General features: G+C 40.6%; 2 protein-coding genes across 5 annotated transcripts in view; one reads left to right on the forward strand and one right to left on the reverse strand.

The window, feature by feature from the left end:
* sox13 (SRY-box transcription factor 13) overlaps nucleotides 1–12,277 on the forward strand; it is a 50,208-nt gene extending 37,931 nt beyond the window's left edge. For both annotated transcript variants that reach the window (XM_088309891.1, XM_088309892.1), the window contains exons 7-13: nucleotides 823–887; nucleotides 1,800–1,950; nucleotides 3,471–3,601; nucleotides 4,452–4,557; nucleotides 5,264–5,428; nucleotides 6,470–6,686; nucleotides 10,284–12,277. In XM_088309891.1, the coding sequence (XP_088166017.1) occupies nucleotides 823–887; nucleotides 1,800–1,950; nucleotides 3,471–3,601; nucleotides 4,452–4,557; nucleotides 5,264–5,428; nucleotides 6,470–6,686; nucleotides 10,284–10,575 (1,127 nt within the window). In that variant the 3' untranslated portion in view covers nucleotides 10,576–12,277. The remainder of the gene's footprint in view (nucleotides 1–822; nucleotides 888–1,799; nucleotides 1,951–3,470; nucleotides 3,602–4,451; nucleotides 4,558–5,263; nucleotides 5,429–6,469; nucleotides 6,687–10,283) is intronic.
* A 2,457-nt stretch (nucleotides 12,278–14,734) lies between these two features.
* Nucleotides 14,735–24,566, reverse strand: etnk2 (ethanolamine kinase 2). 3 transcript variants are annotated; one of them, XM_088309500.1, is made up of 11 exons: nucleotides 24,403–24,566; nucleotides 24,140–24,317; nucleotides 22,845–22,919; nucleotides 22,211–22,348; nucleotides 21,993–22,114; nucleotides 21,328–21,468; nucleotides 19,467–19,609; nucleotides 19,158–19,241; nucleotides 18,289–18,449; nucleotides 18,121–18,194; nucleotides 14,735–17,024 (listed from the first exon to the last, which is right to left on the reverse strand). In XM_088309500.1, exons 2-11 carry the CDS (start codon nucleotides 24,284–24,286, stop codon nucleotides 16,952–16,954), a joined length of 1,158 nt encoding a protein of 385 aa, XP_088165626.1. In that variant the 5' UTR covers nucleotides 24,287–24,317; nucleotides 24,403–24,566; the 3' UTR covers nucleotides 14,735–16,951. The 3 variants fall into 3 exon arrangements, with proteins under 3 accessions (XP_088165626.1, XP_088165625.1, XP_088165627.1); XM_088309499.1 differs by having other exon boundaries at nucleotides 24,140–24,564; XM_088309501.1 differs by lacking the exon at nucleotides 22,845–22,919 and having other exon boundaries at nucleotides 24,140–24,563.
* Nucleotides 24,567–24,737: the final 171 nt, after the last annotated feature.

Genomic DNA, 24,737 nt, shown 5'->3' on the forward strand with positions numbered 1-24,737 from the left:
TGATGAAAGGCTGATATAGTTTCCTAGCCCCCACTTTCACAGCACAGATGTATTGGTCACCCCATATTTAAAGGGAATGACAAGAGCCGCTCCGATTGATCACATCCACAGTGGTGCAGACCTCCCCCTCTCCGATGCTGTGCAGTTATTATGTGCATCATGCAGGACTTACGCCAGTCACTAATATAGAGGCCTTTATTTCATGACATTGATAGAGACTTGTGTGTCACAAAAAGCATATAGGAGCTAGGTTAAACCCTGCCCGCTGGGATAGGTTCCAGCACCCCCCGCGACCCTTGTGAGGAGAAGCGGTGCAGAAAATGGATGGATAACCATCCAGCCAACTATTTCCTATAGTGCTTATTCTGATTATTCTTATTCCGCGCACTACTACACTGAGAGTGGGTGTGTTCAGAAAGGAGTGAATCATTGTGCACTCGGAGCATATTTACGAACACGCCCACTGTTTAAAGTTACTGGGAGCTGGAGCTTGTCACAGCTGACCTAGGAAAATCGGCCAACTACAACCACCCTGTATTGGTTACCAGTGTATGCCAGGCACATAGGGAGAGTGACAACCTATCACACTCGTTGCTGAGCAAATTTGCGTTTGCTATTTACATGACATCCCCACTTTTATTTTCTAACCCCATATTATCTGGGATAAGATTCAGTGCCCCAAAAATACAAAGGCTATTGATGATTGATGTGTGGATTGCGCTGGTGTGTATCATATAAAAAACATCAAAACATGAATGAAAAAAATGTAATCTGTTTGATTCATCCCATTTCTTTTTTTCGTTTAAAAAAAATCTCTTCCAGCTGTGGAATATCCCATGCATCTGCTGTCCACACCTGTCAAGAGGAGCGGTGGTTCCATCCGACAGGTATCATGTCCAATTTAGAGATATTCTGACCGATTTCTTGTCCTTTCAATTATGATTTCATTATTTAATGTCATTATTTAAAACTTAAACTTTATACACTCAGAAATTGTATATTCAATGTACAACTCTTAATGCGGAAATTATGAATGATAGTGTTTGTGTATGTCAGAGTTTTTATTCTTTCATACCTCCAGAACAACTGATCCTCCCATTCAGGATACTACTGGTATAGAAATTCTCAAATAGAACACACCTTGTTTTCAAAGGCTTGTGTCTTTTGTTCTTTTGTATATGTGCGGGTGTAGAGATGGCAGGTTTTCAAGCTTGATGCCTATTACCAGAGCTAGTTAAACAAAAGAGAAGTATAGCAAGAGAAAAGAAAGATACTACAATGGGTGTGACAGATACACTAAGACGTGCCTGATTGACATGTAGCATGTATAGATGGCATATAAAGTGTGTCTGAAAAGTTCCAAGTTTTTCCTCTTACAAGTAATCCCCTTGGAGTCTCACACACTTTTCCAGCCTTCTCTGACACGCCTTCATGGATTCTTCAAGATTCTCCGCCATCCCTTCCTTTTTTGATTTCATCTACGTCTTCAAAATGGGTCTGTTTGATGATCCTCTTCATTCTAGGAAGCGGAAAATAATCACATCGATAACTCCAGCATGCTCATGTTCTTCTTGGCCAGGAATTGTGGCATGATCAGGATGTTGTTAGCGTTGCCATTGTGAAGCAGCGTTCTTGCACACTGAGCGAAGCAGATCTCTTGGTAGACATGCTGGTTGATTGTCTGGCCCATGTCGAAGTGGTTTTGAAATATATCGTTTGTGATCCCAGTCTTGGATCATTTCTGACACCCCTCGTGCACATTGGCTCAATGTACTTATCTGCTTTCACATTGTCTTTAGGAAGCTGGTCAGCCCTTGAACTTGACGTCCAAGCCTGGCAAAGTCCCCAGTCCGAAATGCATGGAGGTGGGATCGCTTGGTGTGCAGAGTACCTACAGGCACAGAGATATGCCGAAGGAGGCATCGAACAGCCCGCCACGGTCCGCCCTCAGTGAGTTATGAGTTACAGCCACTCGGCTGTGACATCATCAAATAATTAGTCAAGCTTCCTTTGTCTCGGAAATAATTTTAACTTAAGGTATCATTCGACGTTTTTATCAATTATGTCATTTTTGTTGCTTTTCATCACTATTTTTATTCATCAAACATGAACAGCTTCTCAAAACAGTCTTATCTTTACTTAGTACGTTTACTGGATACAATAACACTAACATTTTGATTCATGAAAAGGTTGCGAAACTACACTTTGATTTGTTTTATGAATAATGAAAAAAACGTTTGGTTCCATGGATGTGCGGTCAGGGTAGGCAAGTGAGGCAACGCCACCCATTCCTGTCTGTTCTTTGCATTTGAAGAGTTAAGAATACAAAAAAGGAAAAATAATTTCAGAATGATTACATGAAATTATGTCCCATTTTAGCTCCATGGTCCGTACATTGATTTTCTTTTCAGTCAAATAATTTTCAATAATTTCATCATTGAAATAGCTTAATTTGTAGTTACTGTTCAAATGTGCGGGCAAGAAGTGAAGAATGACTTTGAACTTGTTCGGAAATGTGCCCCTGAACGCGTACTAGTTCGGAAACACATAGCGTTGTTGAAATGTACCAAAAAATTGAGTCTCCGTGCGTGCTCCATGCGGTCCAACTGGAGACATGGTACACCAGTGCCTCAGGCAATCCAGATGGAAACAGTTCAAGCATGACTTGTTGTTTGTTTAAAATGTAGGTTGCGTTTGGAAATTCACACCCTCTGCCTGTCCGAACACACACACACACACCCCGAGTAGTACATAAAATTGAAGGGTGAAGTGAAATGTAGGTTTAACTTTGGGTTCATATTTTTATATCTGACTCCAGAGGAGTAGAAGACATCGTGTAACCTTTCTGTATGTCATTGCTTGGTTCTATTGATCAAATTGTTTTCGCTCAAACTACTGAAACATTTTAACAGCAGTTTGACACAAAGCAACAAAGTTAATGAGAGGCAAGAATTTAGCCTTGCACTTCTTAGTACTTCAGAGAAAAGATTTGTTTTGGGTGCAGTAAGAAATTTTGAAATGTTATTTTCAATGAACTGATAATCACAGAATAAATATAACAGCATAATTATATTTCAAGGGGGAGTGAAGTCAAACATTTTCTTTACAATATGTTCTAAGCGCGCCCACTTGTCTGAATACGGCATTCTGATTAATATTGTGTTTGAGTTAACTTGCTGTCGACTAAAAATGACATCACTGTTGCTCAAGGCTCAGGTAACAGCCAATCATGGCGCAGCGTGTGAACATCACATGACCAAACTCAGAAAACAGGTGTTGTTTGGACTCATGCGGCCGCATAGATCATATAATTGTAAGAAAATATTTTACTTGGTTTCCCCATTAAACTTTTTTTTTTTGCTAACTATCATTTTCTCTCTCTCTCTCTCTCTCTCTCTCTCTCTCTCTCTCTCTCTCACGCGCTCTCTCTTTTGCTCCCTCTCTCTCACTCTGTTTGTTTGTTGCCAAAGCTTTACTCAGGGACAGTGACGTGGTCACCCAGGCCATTCATGATGCCCAGCAGCTACTGAGGAGTCAAAACGCAGGAGGCCAAGAGAGAGAGACAGAGAAAGAAACAAACAGAGAAACCAGCAGAAAATTGGTCAGCAAATTTCCAAATACATAACTACTCTCTTTTGCTTTGTGTCTTCTCGCCCTTTCCATCTTATACAGCCTGCCGTTTTCTCTGTGTTTTATGGCTTCAAATTGCCCATAGCTGTGAATGCAAGTGTGAGTGTTTGTTTGTCATCCCTGTGATTTGGTGTTGCCAACTTCAAGATATACCTCGCCTCTTGCCCAAAGTCAGCTGGGATAGGCTCCAGTTTTCATCCACTTTTTACACAATTTGAAGCCCACATGTCATGTGTGTTTTGTGTAAAAATTCTATTCTAGTCTTTGGTGGTCATTCTTTTTAGGTAGCTGGCGTGTTGGTCTGAGTCTGGCACTAAAGCCACAGCTGTTGCAGCCACACAATACCACAAAAGGCGTCAGTGTGGCATTGACATAACCACCTGCCTCCTTCTTTGTGTACTGTAACATTGTAGTCTTCTCTTCTTCCTCTCAATGATCCGGCTGCACCTTGCCTCTAAATGTCTGCAATCACTTGTTTTTTCAATGTTTTGTCCTGCTATAGGAATAAAATATTATTAATAGTTCATCAATTAAAGATGTCATGTCTTAGCAGCTTGACGCTTTGGACTGTTACATTCCTGATGCTCTGGTCTCCTTCACCTCTCTTCCCTCAGACAATAAACGCCATTTCGTTGTCCTCTATTGTGTTGTCATTTTCTTTCTTCACATTTACAGCTCTTGTTTTGAACAGCAGCTGAAGTTGTTTGTGCCACGTCTGGACATTCTGCGTTCCAAAATAGCTCTCCTTGAGCATGCCCTTATAGAGCATCTCACCTGTTTATTGCGATTAGAATTCAAGCGTGCGACTTTTAATGTTTCAGGAGTGCCGATATCCTCCTTGTGGCGAGAGGAGCGTTCACGCCGAGCCAGGTGCCGACGGACACAGGTTGCTGTCTGCTGACGAACATCTCAGCAGTGACTCTGAGAGTAAGTGGAACCAAACCAGCACTCTTATAAGGCGTACTGTAGTGTGGAAGAACAAGAATGGCAACATCGTCAGTGACAACACCGTGTGCTAATGGCAAAACAATTCCAGACAAATAACAAATATTTTGAACCCCATAATTCTATTCTCCTAGCAGCTTCCTCCCTGCGTCACCATGGTCACAAAATACTCTAGGCTTGGTTTCATAATTGAATTTAGTGCAAGAATGTGGCTCAACGCATATATAGTATATTTGTATCTGGATGGTTCACCAATAGTCACTGATGCTGCAGTGTTCCATTTGCCAATGTTTTGTTCAGTGACATATGAATTGCCGTCTGTCTCGCTGAGCCAATACAGGGTGTTGTATGCCTTTCGTCCAAAGTCGACTGGGATAGGTTCCAGCTCCCCTCGACCGAATAGGTTAAGTGTTACAGAAAATGGATGAATTGAGGTGCAGGAATGTAGCGTTTCAAAATTGGGATTTAAACACGGGTGTTTACTAAATAAATACACAAACAGATAAAGAAATAAAGACAGTGCCATTAGCTGGATCTGGTGCTGCAGCGTCTTTCTGCAATAGGAGCAGAATTACCACTGCATATACGGAATTAGATTTCTGCATTTCTATGATCACTTCCATGAACCAAAGTATTTTGTGCTTTTTATTTTAAATTTCTGGATTACAGTGACCTCTCTGCCCTATAGGTACCCTGCAGGTTGCAGGCAGTTACTCAGAAGCACGCACCCCTCCGTCTTCAGGCCACATCAAGAGACCCATGAATGCTTTCATGGTTTGGGCCAAGGATGAGCGCAGGAGAATTTTGCAGGCCTTTCCTGATATGCACAACTCCTCCATCAGCAAGATCCTGGGTGAGCCCAGCACGGGGTAGGGGTGGGTTGCACTCTGCGCCTCTATTCTGAGATGCTGCCTTGCAAATACATGTGGGGGCATCAACAGCCACCTGCTTCTTATATCACACGCGCACACACACACACACACACTTGCATAACCCAATGTTAAACATGAAAAGTTAAACAGTTTAATATCTATTTCTAAATGTTATCATATTTTTATGTGCATTGAAAAATAGAAACCTACGGACTCACTCCAAACCACAAACTAAACCACACACTCCACGACAAATGTATTTTGGAAGGCTTCCAATGCACACAAGACACGTGCACAGTGGAATACAATATAAATTGTATATTATTATCATAAACATCATAAAGCACATGAAGGTACTGTAATCATCTCACTGCTTTAAGTTTGTGTACTTGGGTAGCTTCCTGCCACAGTCTATGCTAGCTAGATTCAATAAAGACTGTTCTTAAAGGGGAAGTCGACCCCCAAAAATTCTTTACAATAATAATACAATAAAGCCCCAGTAGTCCAAACACGGCATTCTTGTTGAATTTGGGTTTGTGGAATTTGAGTTAAGCAGCAAAATCCACCCGTTTTGTACATCTACTGTATTTGTCAGCTCTGTCATTGGCTGGAAATCAGTCCAGAGTGTGAGTGTTTTGATTTTTATTTTGGTTGTCCTGGGCTACTCATGCGTCTTAGGTTAATTGAATACTGTCTTCTGAACATTTATGGCATGTTTTTGTCACGATCTGAGAAGATAAACTTGACTTCAACTGTGCTTGCCTCCTTTTCAATATTAAGTTCGATGACCAAATCAAAATGTTGTCATTCGTGATACATTGTTGCCTGCAACAATTTGTAGATATTTTCATCTATTTTGTTACTGATGGTGCCAATATCAACTGATAAATGTGTATATCTGAAGTCAGAAGCCATTTTCAGAGGTAAAATTAAATGTGAACTTGATTGGACCTCCACAAAACTGCAGGATTGACTCACTGAACTGACTCTCCTTTCCTTTATGGTTGTGTGTTTGCATTTAGGCTCCAGGTGGAAGTCCATGTCCAACCAAGAGAAGCAGCCTTACTATGAAGAGCAGGCCAGACTGAGCAGGCAACACCTGGAGCGCTACCCGGACTACAAGTACAAACCCCGGCCCAAACGCACTTGTATTGTGGAGGGACGGAGGCTGAGGGTGGGCGAATACAAAGCCATGATGAAGAGCCGCAGACAGGAACAGAGGACAACCTACACCAGGAGGTATAATTACCACACACACTTAATGGAGTTATTCACGATAGCAGGACCAAGTTGTTATTGTGACTGTTTCTGAAGACGGTATTCCTTTTATTTCCTTGTGGTGTCTAGTTACAGTTGCATATTAGCTTTGTTCTACAACTCATGTGAAAGTTCACCCATTTTCAGTTCTTGAGATATTTCTCTCCAGACGATGATGAAAACAAGTTGCTGGCCCCAGGAAGGACTCCAGTCTAGGGTGACACATTGTTGAGGTGGTTCGCCATTCTCCTCAAGAGTTCTGAAGTTGGATGTTTGAATCCCCGCTATGGCCTTTCTGCATGCAGTATGCATGTTTACATGGATTTTCTTTGGTTACATGTTAGGTTCATTCTCAGTATCATCCAGAGTTTTATAGCTCTGTTTGTGTCTTGCGTTTGTTGCATGTGAGGCAACAAGCTCAAAGTTAGGGATGTTCCCAACATTTTGAAGGTTATCCGGAGACATTTTGTATTTCACAGACATGGACTCATCAACCGGTCAAGTCCCACGTAGTATAAAGCCTGTCGTACGGAAATGAAACTTGTCGTGGTCTCCAACACTGAAGGAAATTCTTTAGCCGTTTCTACCTACACAGAATTACACTAGCCAAGAAAAATACTCAGCCACTTGGTGCAGCTAACAGCTTAGTTTAGATATAGGTAAGACAATAACATAGGCTATATATTCAAAGATTTACTGCCAAATTCCATACTGGTCAACGCCAGTTCTCAACACTGGAGCAGCGATGTAAGATGCTTTCACATCGCCATTCGAAGGAAAAACTTTCCTCAATGACAGGAATTTATTGTAACTGTACTATCTCAATTAGAATTGTGGTCAGTGTAGAAAGAAATATTCCAGACCAAAATACTCTTATTAATGATTTTCCACATTTTGAGGAAGTGCCAAGTTCACTTATTTTATTTAATAACCTTTATTTACTATCTTGTAGCACCACTGTATGTTGTTTTTTTTTAATTACAGAATGTCCAGTGTTCGCACTACAAGTAGGCTGAGCTTTTCTATTTACTTCAGTTTTACGTTATGGTCAACATTTTTATTGATTTTAAATGGAAAAGGGGAGCTAATCCCACACTACTTTAATTTATTGACTAAAAACAAAACTGTAGTAATAAAGAAACGGGTACTATAGAAAATCGATGCAGCGCATCGTGATGCATTGTGATATAGAACCAAACCATGATCATTGACATGATCATCTATGCTACAGATTGTATGGATGATTGTGGAGTTTATCCGTTTGACAAACGAAAGCGGGAAACAGAATTTTCTTTTTTTTTTTTTTTAACGTGGGAGACCACTCATGATGAGCCAAAAAAAAAAAGTCAACTTGGATGTACTGACTGATCTTTTATAGCGCGTATAGTGTGTGATAAACTTGAGAAATCAAAACAGAACACTACTAATATCAAATAATATCTTCACCGACATTTACGAGTCTTTTCCCACAAACCAGATGTCTGTCAGCAAGGTGCCACAGCTCATCCACACTCATGGATGATAAAAGTAGGAAGAAAAAAAAAAAGAGTACTACTGTATTTTCCGGACTATGAGCCCTACTTTTTTCCTAGATTTTGAACCATGCGTCTAATACAACAGTGCGGCTTTTCTGTGGATTTTTCTTACACCGGGAGGGGCGCTCTCCAGTTCAGAAAATACGCTAAAAAAATCTCGACTTTTTTTCCCTTGGGTCTGTCCGGTTTTAATAAGCAAAGTTGTTATCGTGTTAAAAGGCACTCTTTTAACAATCTGTTTATGTACCTTTATGTGCATTCACAGTTCAAAATCGTCCTGTACATGCAGTAAACAACTAATTTTTTTCAACATAGAAAACTGCGGCTTGTTTATAATTTTTATTTATTTTTTTTTTATTTGTTTTTTTTTTAAAAACAGAGTTGCAGTGGGTTATATACAAGTGCGCCTTATATTCCAGAAAATACGCTAGAAGTCGAAATAGAAAAAGTGAGGGTAGCTGTTAGCTAATCTCATAAGGAAAGGTGATGTAACACAATGTTAAACATGAACATAGACCAGCTTTTATGAACACGTTGCAAGGCGTCAAATTCAAAACATAAAGGCAAGACTTAAAGAGAATGAGGGAATGAGAAGCTTAAGTGCAGTTTTTGTCATGTCCCGTCACCAAGAAACGCAAACACAATGCGTTCCGAGAGGCTTTTCATTATATATTACCGTTGTATTAATTTTTTTATTAAGCATTAGCTCGTCTTACTTTTTTCCCACCAAGGCCATTTCTTATCACTCATCCGGAAATCACACATTTAGTGTGGCCACAATCAGCTATGAAATCAGCCTCCTGGCTTTGGTGCTCTGAGTTTTTCAAAATCTGTCTATTCATTCGGCCATTATCGGCACTGCATATCGTTGCTCAGGTCGTGCACTGGTGTGCTGCTGTGACACAGACAGCTGAGACAGAAAAACTAACAAGCCGAGCCCCATAAGGGGCCGTGCCAATTCATCGTGAATCTCATCCCCAAAAATCCCGTAAGTCACAACAGAGTCTTTCAGCGGGGTGAATTTGAGTCATTTTTACATGTAAACCCATTATATAAGTGCCAATGTTCAGTCGGATCAAGCGTCCCTTTAAGTGAATCAGTTTGAACATTAAATATATTGTTTTGTTTACATTTTATGATTTAAATAGATGGAATTTTCTTTAGGCCGTGTCTAAAATTTATATTGTCACAACAGCAGCATTTACAATTTAAGGAAGAATTCACATCACTCTTAGCCAGCCTAAAAGTAGATGGAGATTTAAGGTGTTACCTGTTGGGTAGTAATAAATATTAAAGGTATAAATATAGCAAATATACAATATTCATTGAATATGTATGCATGTTGCACATTGAATATTAATTACACACGTGAAAATGAAAACAATGTTGCACAGTGTCCGGGGGTATCTTAGTCAGACACTGGGGAATTGTTATATACGTGAGCACAGTGTCCGGGGGTATCTTAGTCAGACACTGGGGAATTGTTATATACGTGAATGCTGAACGATATAAAAGATGATCTGAAGGGTTGCTAGCTGCCTACGTTCGTGTGAGAGAAAGAGCTCCTTTGCTGCTGGAGGGCGTCGTGAAGATGATTTAAACGACAATCGAAGAAGGAGGGTGGTTTCCTTAATCCTCTCGGGGTCCATTACTGACACAAACTTCTCCATTCCATCTTCAGTTCAGTCCCATGATGTCACAATACTCTTCAAGCGTGTGATACATGTTCAAATAAACTCAACTAGATCATTTTATCAATAGTAGACCTATGTAATGACATCCACCCTCTCCACCCATGTCAGTTGGAGGATTGTGACATGACAGGAGGTAAAACTGTTGACACATGCAAATGTTTGTGTGGATGGGGTGCCAAGATAAAATGTCCTTCTCTGTAAAAAGAACAATGAGCCACATTACAATTCAAAGTCGTTAACTCAACTCAACTTTATAACCCATAAGTCAGAATTCAATTTCGCTGTTTCAAAATGCCACCTAATGACATCAGCATTTATTCAAAGAAGTGACATTTTCCTTGTCTATTTAGTCCAACAGAACCACAATCCATCCACTACTCGCACAATGAAGCCTTATACCCGGCCGGCGGCGGTGGCAGCTCTGTCTCCGTGGCGTCCATGTCCTTTCACTCATCCCTACTGGAGCATTACCTGCCACAGCCTCCGCCTACGTCACATCGGGTCGAGGGCCCGGCCATACCCGCCCCTCTACCCCGGGTAAGACAGACGGACAGAGAGCGACAGCAGGCACCGTACAGCGAAGGAGAGGAAAGTGACAGAGGTGATAGAAGTGAGGGGGAACTGGTGCTCCTGACGGATTGAAAAGAAAACGTCAGGATTCCAATGCAACTGGAAAGAAAAGAAAGGATTCGGTTGTCACTGAATTTTAGGAAGCTGCATTCACTTGTAAATTATACACCCAATGCACAAAAGGCAAGCTCTTATCTCACTCATTTCATGTCAAAAGTCAACAAAGGAACCAGGCAACATGAAGTTACTGTTTAATCAGGTGCAGTCTTGTCTTACTCTCATCTTGCTGTTCAAGAAGGTTTGTGAATGCTACAGGGGAAAGGACAAACAATCCCATGTTTCATTTTTGTCACGTGATGGACTTATTCATACACCAGCACTGCCTCCTGCTGATTAAGTCAGGTTGTCACAACACACACAGACAAACCCTTCATTTTTTTCTCATGTTCCTTAAATTACTTTGATTTTTTTTTTAAGATGTGTTATGTTGCAGCTTGCGTGGTGTGCCCAACTTGTGGCCGTGCACATTTTTTATACATACCTCTGTGTTCACAAATGTTTCTTGACTGTTTTATATGCACTTTTGCTGTGTATCTGGATGTCTCTTGTCTTTGTTTAGATACTTACTTACTGACTGCACAAAATCTGCATACATCTTTTACAATGGAATAACGGTGTTGTGGTGCAATCATCTGCACTTTTTGATGCGTTTGCTAGTAAAAGTTCTGTTCAGTGACAGATAAGTCAGTCTTAGACTCACTCATATTTGTGCGTAGTTGCTTTTCGGCATGATTACATATTGTTATTGGCGCATTTTATTGCATTCTTCCATTGGCATCCATCAAAACAACAACAAGAAAAAGCAAGCCATGTTATGAAAAGAATATGCTCCAGTGATCAGCAAGTCTGCCTCCCAATTTAGAGGTTATGCGTTTGGATCTTAGCTCAGAGCTCAAAGCTGTTCTCCAGATCATCTGGCTTCTTCCTCCATTCCGAAAAATACGTTAGCTTTATTGAAGACTCTAAATTGTCCCTGGGTGTGATTATGAGATTGAATGGTTATTTTGTCAATGGGTGCCCTGCGATTGGCTGCCGATGAGTTAGTTCATGGTGTATAGGCTCCAGTTCACCGATGACCCAAATGTGAATCCGCGGTATAGAAAATAGATGAATGTTATTGTTTTTGGAACAATGCAAAATGTCTGTATTGCTTTTTTTGTTTTGTTTTTATAGGGAGGGTGCTTGGGTTCTCATTGCTCACCTTACAGAGTGAAACGGGGAGTTACACTATTGATACTTTGGCCGATGCTGGAAACCAAATCTGGACTTTTTATATTCATGCAATTTATGTGTATTTTGTCTTTGCTGTAAGAGTTCTTAAACTGAAAATGTTGTCGTCTGTAAGTAGTTTGTGTGAATGTGATAGAAAACATACTGAATACAAAAATGGCTGCTTCATTTTAAGCGCAGTCCTGGCGACATCCATCATTTTGTAGATTCTAATCACTCTTGATACCCAACATCAGAACTTTGGGTTTAATTTCCCTTCGGCCAACTCTAAGGTTGACCCATCAAAAATGGAAAACCTCAGCGTTGAGGATGCTGCATTGAAAACAGAGGAAAATCCCCAATCCTATTTTACTAGAGACATATTGCTGAGGAACTGATCTTTACCCCTGCTGATGTAAATACAAAAAGAGTCTTTATTTTGTTTTATAAGAGCTTGTGTAATTTAAAAGTGTACATTTTTCTGTTTTGTGGGATTTTATTCTCTTCAAAAATAATAATAAAAAAAAGAAAGAAATGCATTTTGCTCTTAGTGTGTGTATGTGTGTCGTATGTGTGTATACAGTAGTGGATGTGAACGCTTCAGAATTTCTTACATTTCTGAAGAAATTGGTCTGACCTTTAGCTGAATCACAAGAATCTACTGAAACTAATATCACAACAAGCAAGTATATTTTCATATTTTTAGAGAGTATAATGTACATATTTACAGAATGGGGCGGAAAAAGTAAGCGAACCATTGGATTAAATTTCTGGACACTGTTTTTTAAGGTTGTTTGTCGCTCCTCAAGTCTGATTAATATTTTCGCAAGCATAAGTGTCTTGCGATGATATGTGGGTCTATCATTTTGAGCCTGAGTACAAAAGCATATTCATCGAAGAAAGGAAAAGGTTATGTCACAGCTTTTTGTTTAACACTTGTCTTCAAACACCATACAGGAGGGAAAGAAAATCACTAATGACAAATGCAAAAGGTCTAGGGCTCTAAAATAAAAATTAAGGAACATTTCACATTCAAGTTTTGAGAGCTTTCTTGTTTCTAGCACTAAATACTGAAAACATAAATTAATCTTTCAAAAATACATGAATTACAGTCATTATATTTGCATAGGTGAACAGAATTTAACAAGAAATATTATAAGGTTAGTTAAATGGTATTCTTTTTAAAGTGGGGGTGTCAACACATTCACAAAGTAAAAAAGCAAGCAAAAAATAAGTTTTCAGAAGTTAAGCCAAGCTAAAAGTTATGATGTAGTCCAAGATAAATGTCTTGCAACGGTTTACAAATGTAAGTACATTTCCAAAGCAGATGTAAAGCAGTCTCAGAATGAGAGTAAAAGAAGGAACAGTTCAAATCTATATCATAATTCCGCTTAACAAAAAAATGTCTTGAATGGTATCATAATAATTTTGAGTGAAACTATTTGCTATTAAAAAAAATAAACAGTTTGAGGCAGAGTCCAACATTCGCAGCTTTCTGCGTATGATGGGCATTATGTAATTTCGAAAATGGCTGAGAGGACCTTTTTTTAAAAAGAAAAATGTTTGTGTGCATGCGTGATTTGCTAAATGTGTGCACTTTGTAATTGTCATTTTGATTTCAGTCCGCTTCACTGTCGTCACTTGGCAAATCTGACACATCCAATATGGCGGACTTGCTGACGTATTGCAGAGACGTCCGAATCCGCTTGAGACGGTGACGACACTTGACAGTGTCGAACACTCGGTGGTGCTATCGGGTACATTCTCCCACAGAATAGTGGAATAATGATTCTATTTTAAAGCACGTTCCGATGGGAGCATCTGCTTCTTTATACATTGGAACGTTATTTCCACAGCATTGCCAAGAAAAATGAATAGGGATTATACACACAAATGAAGAGGCATAATGTTACATCATGAGGTCATCCATAGACCCTTCCATATCTTTGACCTCTTGTCTTCACCAGGGTCGAGGGTATGCTTGTGGAACCTATGCTCGCTGACTGGGCAAGAGGCAGTGTAAACACCCGAGACAGGTAGATTGTAGCAGGCTGAGACCCAGTTGAAAATGTTTGCTCAAGAACACGTCCAACCAGACGCACATGTTTGAGGAGAAATTAACACTTACCGAAAATGTGATTATAGTATACTGTTGTATATTTTCTTTAAGAAGCGGAATTTGTCTCCAAAAAGTGGTGGATTGCAATGAAGAACTTGTCGACACAGCCTCTTTGTTTGGAAGGTTGGAATATAGCTTCCATTTTTTTATTAAAGGGACTTTTCTTGACTACTAGAACATTGGCACACGAACGCCAGTGGCGACTGATTTTATTTCAGACATTTTGGAAATCAGTCTCGCTTAGAATGGACGGTCAAGGTGCCACGTTGTTTTTCACCATAGGTTTGGATGTCTGCAGCACAAATTCTCTAAAACAAGTGGTTTCTTTGCAGGTGAAATACACATTTAGCAATATAGTGTATTATACAGTACTGTATTATAGTTTGCATGTTCTCCCTGTGCCTGCGTGGGTTTTCTCCAGGTACTCCGGTTCCCTTCCACACTACAAAAACAAGCACGGGCAGGTTAATTGAACCCTCCAAATTGTCTCTAAGTGGAATTGTGAGTGAGTGTTTGTCTTGGTGTGCCCTGCAATTGGCTGGCAACCAGCTTAGGGTGTACCCCGTCTACTGCCCTCATGTGGTACAATCGTCATATCCAAATGACTTCACTATATATGGAGAGCGCTTTGTTACAGCTCCAGCTGTTGTGAAATGTGCTATATAAATAAAGTTGTATTGTATCGCATCACACAATCACACACTAAATAGTTGTGCAGCTGATGCAGAGAACCGTCAGAGTCATTGTTCAGTGCAACTGCACTAATGGTATCCTTTCTGACCATTGCTGAATTCTTTGTAGTGTTAGTTTCTTGTTACAGTAATACTTGAGTGGCTCAAAGCATTGGTTACAAATTATTTTTTATTAACTCACGTAAAGATGATTTTGCCTGTTGGCAACCATGAGTCAACAGAGAGACACTAAGAAACAAGTGTGGAGTTTGGTGAAAGGTAATAAAAAAAAAAATCAATTTGCATGTTTTATTGTACACATTTTAATGAGACAAGTAAATAAATGTTCAAGTCATCTCGCAAGTCCAACAAAGGTGTAAAGAACCAATGCACAGAAACAATTTACAGTATTTCTCAAGACTTTGACATCCTTCATCTCTGTACATCTTTTAGCAATGAGTACATTTCATGACCATGTTCATACCTGCACGCATCACTGGGTTTATCTTGAGAAAGAGCAATCTACATGTCAAGGCGAAGTATTTAGAAAAAGCAAATAGAAAGGAAAAATAAATAATCCTTAATCTGTATAGTGAATCTTCAAGCATGTCAAGAGTCACACATCACAACACATCCAAACCTCAAATGAAGTGCAATGCAAGCAATCAAGAATTTCGTATGATTTCAAAACAAAGTTTTACTAATAAATAAGACAAATCAAATGCATAAACGATACAGTATTTCACGTTTCTCATAGAATTTGTAACCAGACCCAGCACTCACCCCACTTCCCCACAAAATAAATCCTTTCGGGTTTTTTTTTTCGTTTTATGTTCCGCACAAATGCACATTTCTAGTTTAGCTCAGATGATCCAGCATTAACGTCTATTTGGGATGTTGAACAAAACGAGTTGGGTAAAAATTGTATCAGCTTTTTTAAGTGCGTTTGTCAAAGTCATATAGAAACCTAAAATTAAATAATGATCATTGTTATCAGTGCAAACACCTCAACCGACTTTCCTTAACGCAACCACCGAAGTTGACAATACAGTAGTTGATGTAAAAGAAAAGGAAAACAATAAACAAGCTCAGAGCCAGGTTAAACATGTTGTTCCACATCAATTGAATCCACACCCTGCATTTAGCAATTAACTTGAGCACTTTAAGATATAACTAACTGGAGGTCCCTTGCTTGCTGTGGATTACGTGTGGTCCCCTTACAGAATGATATGGAAGTGCAACAGTTATGTCTTTAAAAAAAAAAAAAAAAAAACGCTGCTGATTGAGCAGAAATAGTGTGTCTTTAATCTCTGCGCGTTGAAAATGAAGCTGTTGGCCTTAAAGCACAAAAGCAGATATATATATATATTTTTGGACTACCAGATTGTGTGCCCACAACCTTCTGCAAATTTAACAAATGAGATCCACTGCTCTCTTATAGTCTTTGTCAGAAAATTAAATCTTGCAAAGTGAGGACCCTAAAAGATGCAGCCGCGGGGACTTCAAACACAAGTGTTTGAGGTGACCGAAGCGGAGATTTTCCATGAGGTCTGCAAAGTTCAACACAAGCAGCTCACTGCGACCATAAAAGTCAAGATGGTGGGGGGGAAAAAAAGCAGTTCAGATCAGCGTCACTGTATTCAATGCATTTGCTTCACCTGAGATGTTGAACAAGTGTTCCAGTAAAGGAACAAATGCGCATTAACAGCTTTTTCCTCACCCATTGATCACTACGAGTTGTCGAAAAGCGTTCCCATTTTGCAGCTCTCTGAAAATTACAGGTGTTTTTCAAAGGAAGCTCAAGAAGTTTGGGATAAGTAGTGGCAGCAGCGGATTAGCTCAAATTTAGCACCAGAGTGGACGTAATAGGACGACAATAAAAGGAAGGGACACACACTCCACCGTCTGAGTAATGCCACAAAAATATCGCTTGTACCACTTAAGCACTTATTAACGGTTGCTGAGGCACTGATTCGAAGCATTGCGCAGTAGTAAAAAGACGCCACAAACCAGAGAGGACAAATATTAGTTTTGTGTCATTTTCAATGGTCCGGAGTAGTTTTGTCGAGCTGAGCCGGTAACTGGCGATGGGACTGGGGCATTCGACACCAATGCATCTCTCGTGCATTCCGTTGCCAGGAAGTGACACTAACACTTTGTCACCGGTGAGCTCTCTCAAACTCAAAAACTACGCAAGGGCTCAGTTGCTTGGAAATGAGATATCCAGTGTTTGTCAGACACACAGTCACAAAGATTGAGCTACATTTGGGAGGAATGAAGGAAGTTTGTAGGGCTTGCTCCAGAGCAAAGTGCTATGAAGAAAAAGGTCAAAATAATCGTTGGCCCGAGGGAAGAAGTCCCATTATTGTTGTTGTCCCTCCATTTGCTGTCACTCTGGAATCTGCAAGGCCATCACCGTGGGCTTGGTCTTGAAGTATTGGTTGAAACGCAACACAGCGTACCTGTGACACACAAACACCAAATGGGCAGAGACAAACAGCAAAAAGGTCAGCAACTGTTCTTTCTTTGACTGATAGATTAGCTTTTGTAATAATCGCGTTTGACACTTGCAAAAGTCTGATTGTTAGAGAAATGTGAGCATTTTTCAAAAGCGTTCTTTTTGCATGGTGGCACATTTTGAAAAACAAAAATTGGATGCACACATTTCTGTAAACAAAAAATGACATTGGAAGTAACTTCAAATTGACAAAAGCAATTTAACAAGCAGTGAAATTACTCAAAAGGAAAAACAATGAAACTTGAGCTGTTAGTATGTTTTTGTTTGTCAATTCCAATTTTCTTTGCCCATATGCGTTAGGTATCAGAATGTTTTCATGCAAATGTGAACAGCACATTTTTTCTAACTCGACCCAGGCGTCTTTCGCATATGTATCCGATGCGTCCGCAGTATGAACACTCATCCCTACACATCCGACTTTTTAGTGGGGACTTGGCTTGCTTGATAGTTTTTCCCCGCAGTAACTTGAGACTTTCACGTTAAGTGACTTACTCCCACCTGGGCCATGATTGCAGTCTGGATATAGTCAGTCAGACAAAAGTAAACAAAGTTGAAGTAATGCAGCGATGCTGATGTGTGAACGTCACTTGGCTGTGTGCTAACTTGGCTAGCCTGGACAAACACATCAGTGAGCAAGGTTGCAATGATCAATTTATTAACTACGAGTTTATTATGCCTGTCCGTTGCGTGCATGTTTTGAAGTAAGACATATTAGGGACGACAGCGTCGCGCAATGTGCAGCTTTCTTTTGTCCATGTTGGCTGACTACCAACGGTTATATAATTGTAATTATTAAAATACCGTAGATAATAACACTAGCTTAAATACTATGACAATACAGTATGCTTCAATATTGAAATATGAGCTGCTTCTGAAGCATTACTCTGGTGGTTAACAGGGTTTTGTGTATGCTTTAAATAGTGTCACATGCCATTTTGCATTTCATGAAGTTCTGCCGAGCAAGTTAGGCAGGTTGGATGGCAAAATCCCCCTGGCATGATTGATTCTGTACATTTTCTGACGCACAAACTGCCACTTACCCGAGGAAGTCAAAGTCAATGGAGGAGTATTTGGCCTGAATGAGGGCCCAGAAACCCCAAAAGAAGTGAGAAGCCTTCAAAGAGACAAAGTAGAGTGTCGTTGAGGGACGTCACAGTCTTTTAACGGATGGAATCGATTTGTGTTCATGCTGAAGCAGGCTTCCTTACCAGAGCAAACTTGTTGACTTGCACGTAGAGTGTCTCTAGTTCTTTAGTGCTGACCTCTTCTGCTTTCTTGGTGAAATGTTTATAAGCTTGCAGGTAGAATCTGAGCCAGTCCATCTGCATCTCACGACTTGGGTACAGGTCATAGTCCAGCTCTGCCATGCCTAGTCACATAATCAAACCAGTCAGTCAGAAATCGCTGCACCGTCTTGTGCATCAGCTGCCAAGCTCAGAGAGCTGAAGAATAAACCGCTTGAGTTTATTTTGGTAGAAAGCGCAAAGCATTTCCGAGCTGAATTGTGCTGTGTTCGACATAGGGTGGCTTTGTTAATTCAAGCTAAGCTTTCACACAAGCGACAAATACATTTTCTGGGTGCATATGCGTTCAGTCCGACGCGAGCTGAGCGTATTGCGCCGTCAAGCATGGTTGGGTGCCAAGTTGAAACATTTCAAGTAAATGTTTTGCCGTGCTGCGTCGCTAACAGCCAATCTGCGTCGAGAATGAATTCCGTACATCACGCATTAGCAGTACAAGCACAAATTGACACACACTGCATGGTGAAATATAAAGCATCAGCGTGTTCATTGAGGTCCCAGGGGTCGCTGTGGCGACTTCACATCGAGGTCTTAAAGGCGAACTGAGCACTTTCTTAGGAGCCATACTGAGGGCTAATTAATTTTTTTTGCAGCAAACCGAAATGAGTCTGTTCTACAGCTTGAAAAACAAATCTGCATTGCTGCATGACTTGTTCATCACGTGCCTAATTTTTCCATAATATCGGACATTTCTCTTCCTGCTGGGTGTGCTGTTATCAATGGACAAATAACAGAAGAGGTCTGTCCATTGAACCTGGATGATGAAGATCACAAACCTGCAAATTCGTTGAAGTGGTTTCCAATGTCAAAAGCCTGGTAGTTGTAACTGGAGTATTCGTAGTCTATGAAGCGAACATGACCTGAAAAACAACACAAGGAGGCTGTCGGAACATTTGAGGTATACTGTGCAAACTCAAATTAGTGCAGGCGAACGTTATGTTAAGTGGGTCAGACCGGTTCATCCACGGCATGATTAACCGAGCTTCGTTGAATATGTTCAAGTGGTTATGACAAATGACAGCGATGCACATTTAATTCCTCAGCATTCCAGTAATACAACTATATAATACTATACAACTATCTACCCTCTTTGCTGTTGTGTATTATGTTCTTGCAGAGCAGGTCATTGTGGCAAAGCACCACAGGCGACCCCAGCGTAGAGAGATGCTCCTTCATCCATACCATCTCCTGCTCCAGCAACTCCTTGCTCGGCACTTCCTTCTGGATTCTAAATTGACGATAAGGAGCACAATGTGAACAAAGAGTTACTCAACAGTCCGCTTTTTCAGTTGTACAGGATCTGCCATCACAACAATGGGGGGGGACTACCGAAGTCAAATTAACAAACACGGATTCACTGGAAAAGAGTACAGGGGGTCGTTGGTTTATGATGCCGTTACTTTCCTTTGGTGATGACAGAACCGAAATCTGGATGTAAATGAAAAAATTGTTATCATTGGCTAACGCTGACGTTAAATCACACTTGGAGTAAATATTTGTTGGAAAAACACTCCTCGGCCATAAATACATTTAAAAAAAAAACAACCAAAAGAAAAATATTAATCATGCCAGTAATTGAAGCAGAAATAAAGTGTATCATATCTTTTTTGCTGCGTGACAGCATACTGTGCCGCTGCCAAACTAGTTCACGGTGCACCATTTGCAACCACGAACATCTTGGGAACGTTGTAAAGGAAGGACCGCTCGCATTCTCGTGGATACCGAGTCAAGGGTTTGATTCCGACTTCAGCCAATGAGATTTGCATGTTCAGCAGAGACTTGAAAAGCGCTAATTGTAATGAGATGAGAGTTGATCACCGTCAGCCTTGCACCTTCCTTTCATGCAGGTTGCATCTTGATATGCTGTCTGAGTTCCCAGAGGAAGTGAAAACTCAAGTCCTTAACCTGGATTATTAGGCACTAGTGGTTTATTTCATTTTCAGCTTTAGCCAGCTGTTCATCTGCTCGCCGTCCAGTAAACAAGCTGCGCCCCGTTACGATGGAAAATAATAAAGCGACTAAGCGCAGAGCTAATCAAGTTTGGTTTGACTGTTAGCGCTACATCAGCATCATGCTGGAATTAATGCACGGGCAATAAAGACTTGCCATGACACCCAGCACATTAAGATGCAATATCTGCTCATTTCTTTACCAACGACAGCCTCCTCAATAATAATTGGGACCCCAGTTTAAGCTGTTTTAAAAGCCTTAAAATATTTCTGTTTTTATTGCTCATACTTAAATTTGAAGACATGGTTCACCAGACACAGAATCAAGCTCCTCCCATGGCCATCTCTGTCCCCCGACCTAAACCCCATTGAATACTCGTGAAGTCTACTGAAGAGAGGACTGGACGATATTGAGCGATTGCTCAAAGAGAAATGGTCAAAGATCTGTTCTCAGTCCTTATTATAAGAGAAAATTATGTGCTGTTTTGTTGGCAAAAGACGTCTGTCCAAGTCTTAACATCAGGGAGTGTAATAATAGTAAAACAATTATTTAATAATGTGGGACTGCAGAAATGCACTTGGAAGAAAAGGTTACATTTTTATTTAGGAAAATAAATAATAACTCGACGCTGAAGAAAACAGTTAAAGAGTGTGCTAATAACTATGAAGGGTGCTGTATGTTAGAAAACATGTTGTGTTGTGAAACATATTGTGAACTACGGACATAAAAGCAGTCCTGGAAGGACTGTGGAAAAAGTTAAATGTTTTTTTTCTCTCCCCTGATGGCATGGCCATTTCCCAGGAAGATAATACCTGCCTTATATTTTTGTGCATTCAGTGTTAAGTGTTTCAGAGATTACGACACACTTATCACAGACAAAAATAATTTACTGAATTAAACTTCAGTGTAGTGGTGGTGAAATGATCTTCAGGCTAAATGCTTGATGAATCCCACAGGTTAAAATGAACAAACAACTGTTGAGAAACAACATCACACCTGATGTTGGAAGCTTGTTCTGTGAACTCGGTAGCCACAAGGGAGAAGTATTTTTGCATCTTAATCCACAGGTTGGGTTTCGGTATGCATCCGTTGTGTGCGTGAATGGCGTGGATACGAGCCATCTCTCCGGCTATCAGCCTGTGGGAAAACACACATACAAATTAATATTTATAAATCAAGTGTGCTGTAATTGTTTATCCATTTTGTATTTTGACATGCAGCTCATTTTAATACCCTGCAGCATCCATCCATCCATCCAGTACCTAAGCCACTTTTCACGAGGATCATGGGCATGCTTCAGCCTATCACAGCCATCTTTGGACAGTTAGGCGGGATACACCCTGAACTGGCTGCCAGCCAATTGCAGGGCACACAAAGACGAACAACCATTCACACTCACAACCACACCTAAGGACAATATAGAGTTTTCAAACAACCTACTATGCATGTTTTGGGAATGTGTGAGGAAACCAGAGTACCTGGAGAAAAAGCCACACAGGCACAGGGAGAACATGCAAACTCCACACAGAAATGCCGGAAGCTGGAATCGAACCCTGCAAGTCTGTACTGTGAGGTGGACATGCCAACCACGCATCCAACGTGCTGTCATATTCAGCAGCAATAACTGTCAATTTTGGAAAGTGGTGTTTGAAGGTCCCAACCTGAGTAAAGAGGGATCCCGAACATCTTGTGTCCCAAGAGCATCCCCCTGCATGTATTCGTAACATATGCCATTTTGAAATGTGCAGTAAAGACGGGGAGCACAACCATTAGCATGCAGCACCTGGAGGAGAAAAACACAACACACTCACCTTAAGAAGTAAAACAATATTGAATGGTAACTGCTGAGCATTTTGACACACGGGAAAATTAAATGTACCTGAAAGCTTTTAAGCTCATTGTCTCTGTCCACAATTAGCTCTGTCTTGTTCCCATAAACACGCACCAAGACCACATCTTCGGGACTTTCATCCACATAGCAGCCCACCAGTTTGTTGGTTGTCCCATCAGTGAAGAACTGAAGGGCAAAGCAAAGAAAAGAAAAGTTCTTAGTCTGAAAATGCATTATTCTGCATGTAGAACATTGTGCACTATATGTGAACTTAGTTGATTGTTCGGGTGTCAACGCTCAAGCCCAATTAAAACACTAGCATTAAAGTTCCGCGATAATGTCACTATTCAATATTCTTTGTCGGGGGGTCATCACTGCTATCAGATTCAAAGTGCTTTAAATTAAAAGCTCAGTGGAAAACTGTGATGATATCCATCCTACTGCAGTCAACACAACAACAATATTGACATGGCCTGTATGTCACATCTCAGGCGCTCACTGACATTCCATGCATGGCCAACCACAAAAGGTGGGTGTGTAGCCATCCTTGTTATGACTGCGGACAAGCTGGCAAAAACACTGTTGTCTACTACATGACTGATCCCGTCCACCTGCCACACAATACATGGCTAACACCAGTGCCCAATACGTTGCGAGACAGCAACTTTTGAACCAGACAGACGTAAACATTCAGCCAAGGTTCACGTCGGGGTGAGGAGGGTGTTGGTGCTCTCGTGATTGCAGTACTGCCATGTACCTGTAGGATGTAAAGTGAATATTTGTTTAGCAAATATTTTTTTAATAACTGTGACATGGAGGAGAAATGGATTTCATTAGAGTTTGAGTTACTGTAAATGTGAGGATATGAGGTGCAATGATTAATCAACGATTATTTACCAAACAATAATTATTTTTGAAAATGAAGTCATCAATTAGAGATCATAATTAAAATAGTCAGACTCTACAAATTTCACCCTCTCAAGACTAAATCTGCAATTTCTGCAGTCCTCCCTGAAAATAGGTTACTGTTTTGTTTTTTGCGCAGTATGACATTTGTACCTTCTACTTTTACTTAGGAAAAACAATGATCATTATTTTAGCTAATTTTGTGACAAATAAGGGACTAAATCCATAACTGAATCATATTTTTGCGCAAAATTATGCTCTTTGAATATTAAAAAAAAAATCCTGTTTTTGAATAAAGTAAAAAAAAATTATAATTCAATTTGCAGATTTCTGTCAGCTCTTCAGGTGGTGAAATGTATTCTCTTTTGGCTTCAGGTCCGGTGATACACTTGCCCAGTCTAAGTCTTCCCCCTTTTACACCAATTAAGTGCTTTATTGGTGCTACAACCATACAGCTCTTCAAGGCAGCATTTTGCCGCTCGATACTACACTGGTAATGAATCAGTAGTTCAAAACATTCAGACAGAGACTCTCCTAAATTATGAAAATAACAAATAAATGCATTGATCCTTAACTTTCCCTCTGTTAATCAAATGCCAATTCCAGGGTTGATACAGTAGAAACAGTAGCCATTGTTTTGTTTTTTTTAACTGGCAGTAACAAGCTTCCATGAAATCTGTCCACTTCCACTTTTTCTTAAACCAGCAACCCGTGTCAGATGTTGTTTTTCGTATATGTTGTGGGTCACTGAAAAATAGATGCCGGACCGATAATGGCCCCTACGGCCCTAGTTTAGATACCACTCTTATAACTAAATGGGCACTGGAAATACTTCGAAGCTTTAAATTGAGTCTTCAGGTGTTCTTTTTTTGTTAATTTTAGGCAACTGTCTTAGCCAAAATTATTTTTGATTTACACCCCGACCAAAAAAGGTAGACCGCTGTAGCAAGAAATTGATCACTTTAATGGTTTGCAAGTCTTCTTGTGACGCTGCAGCGCGTCCCCACCAAGTACTGGCAAAATTAGTTTAGCCTAGCATACAACGTACAGCTAGCTTCGCAGTTGACATACCTTCGTCCTGATATGGTTCGTGTCCCACGCCGGTCTCAGTTCCTTCATGATTTTCATTGCTCCTTCGGTCACGTTGTACTCGTTTACAAAAACGTCAATCTTTCGTATGGGCGGCGAGCCAACCGGCACATGGATCTGCGTTTCCATCCCACCGTCGTTTACCCGTTAATCCCCGGGCCTTTGTGAAAAATGAAGCATACAAGTGTTGCTTCGATAGCAAGTAAACGGGTTTAACGAGCTCGTCAAGAGGAAGTCAAACGTGCCTTCTTTGATGCGGGGGCTCAGACACTCGTTGTTATCAGTGTAAGGACGTGGGATGAAAATGCCAGCATTGCTTTAGAGCGAAGATACACAACGCCGGTTCCGAGAGGCTGTCTGCACTCTCGCCGCTTCCTCCTACTTGACTCCGCCCATTCGGGATCATCCGGTTGTACCGCCATTTGAGACGACACAGCCGAGCACGCCCATTATTTCCGAGTCTTGACGAAGGTTACCGAAGTCTCAAGAATTGGTTAAATGGGCACGTATGAAAAGGAGCATGAATCAATCCCGTTCTGACAACGGGAACGCCCCCTCATACCAAGGGCCACGTCCGGTG

The sequence above is a fragment of the Idiotropiscis lumnitzeri genome, chromosome 11 (genome assembly GCF_059441095.1).
Source record: "Idiotropiscis lumnitzeri isolate Australia: NSW breed Sydney's pygmy pipehorse chromosome 11, RoL_Ilum_1.0, whole genome shotgun sequence".
Taxonomy (NCBI): domain Eukaryota; kingdom Metazoa; phylum Chordata; class Actinopteri; order Syngnathiformes; family Syngnathidae; genus Idiotropiscis; species Idiotropiscis lumnitzeri.

Coding starts and splice junctions, on each gene's coding strand:
- etnk2 (XM_088309500.1), bottom strand. CDS start 24,286: ATGGAAACGCAGATCCATGTGCCGGTTGGCTCGCCGCCCATACGAAAG. Junction 21,469..21,992: donor CGGGATCCCTCTTTACTCAG/GTTGGGACCTTC, acceptor GTTTTCCCACAG/GCTGATAGCCGGAGAGATGG. Junction 19,610..21,327: donor GAACAAGCTTCCAACATCAG/GTGTGATGTTGT, acceptor TCGTCAATTTAG/AATCCAGAAGGAAGTGCCGA.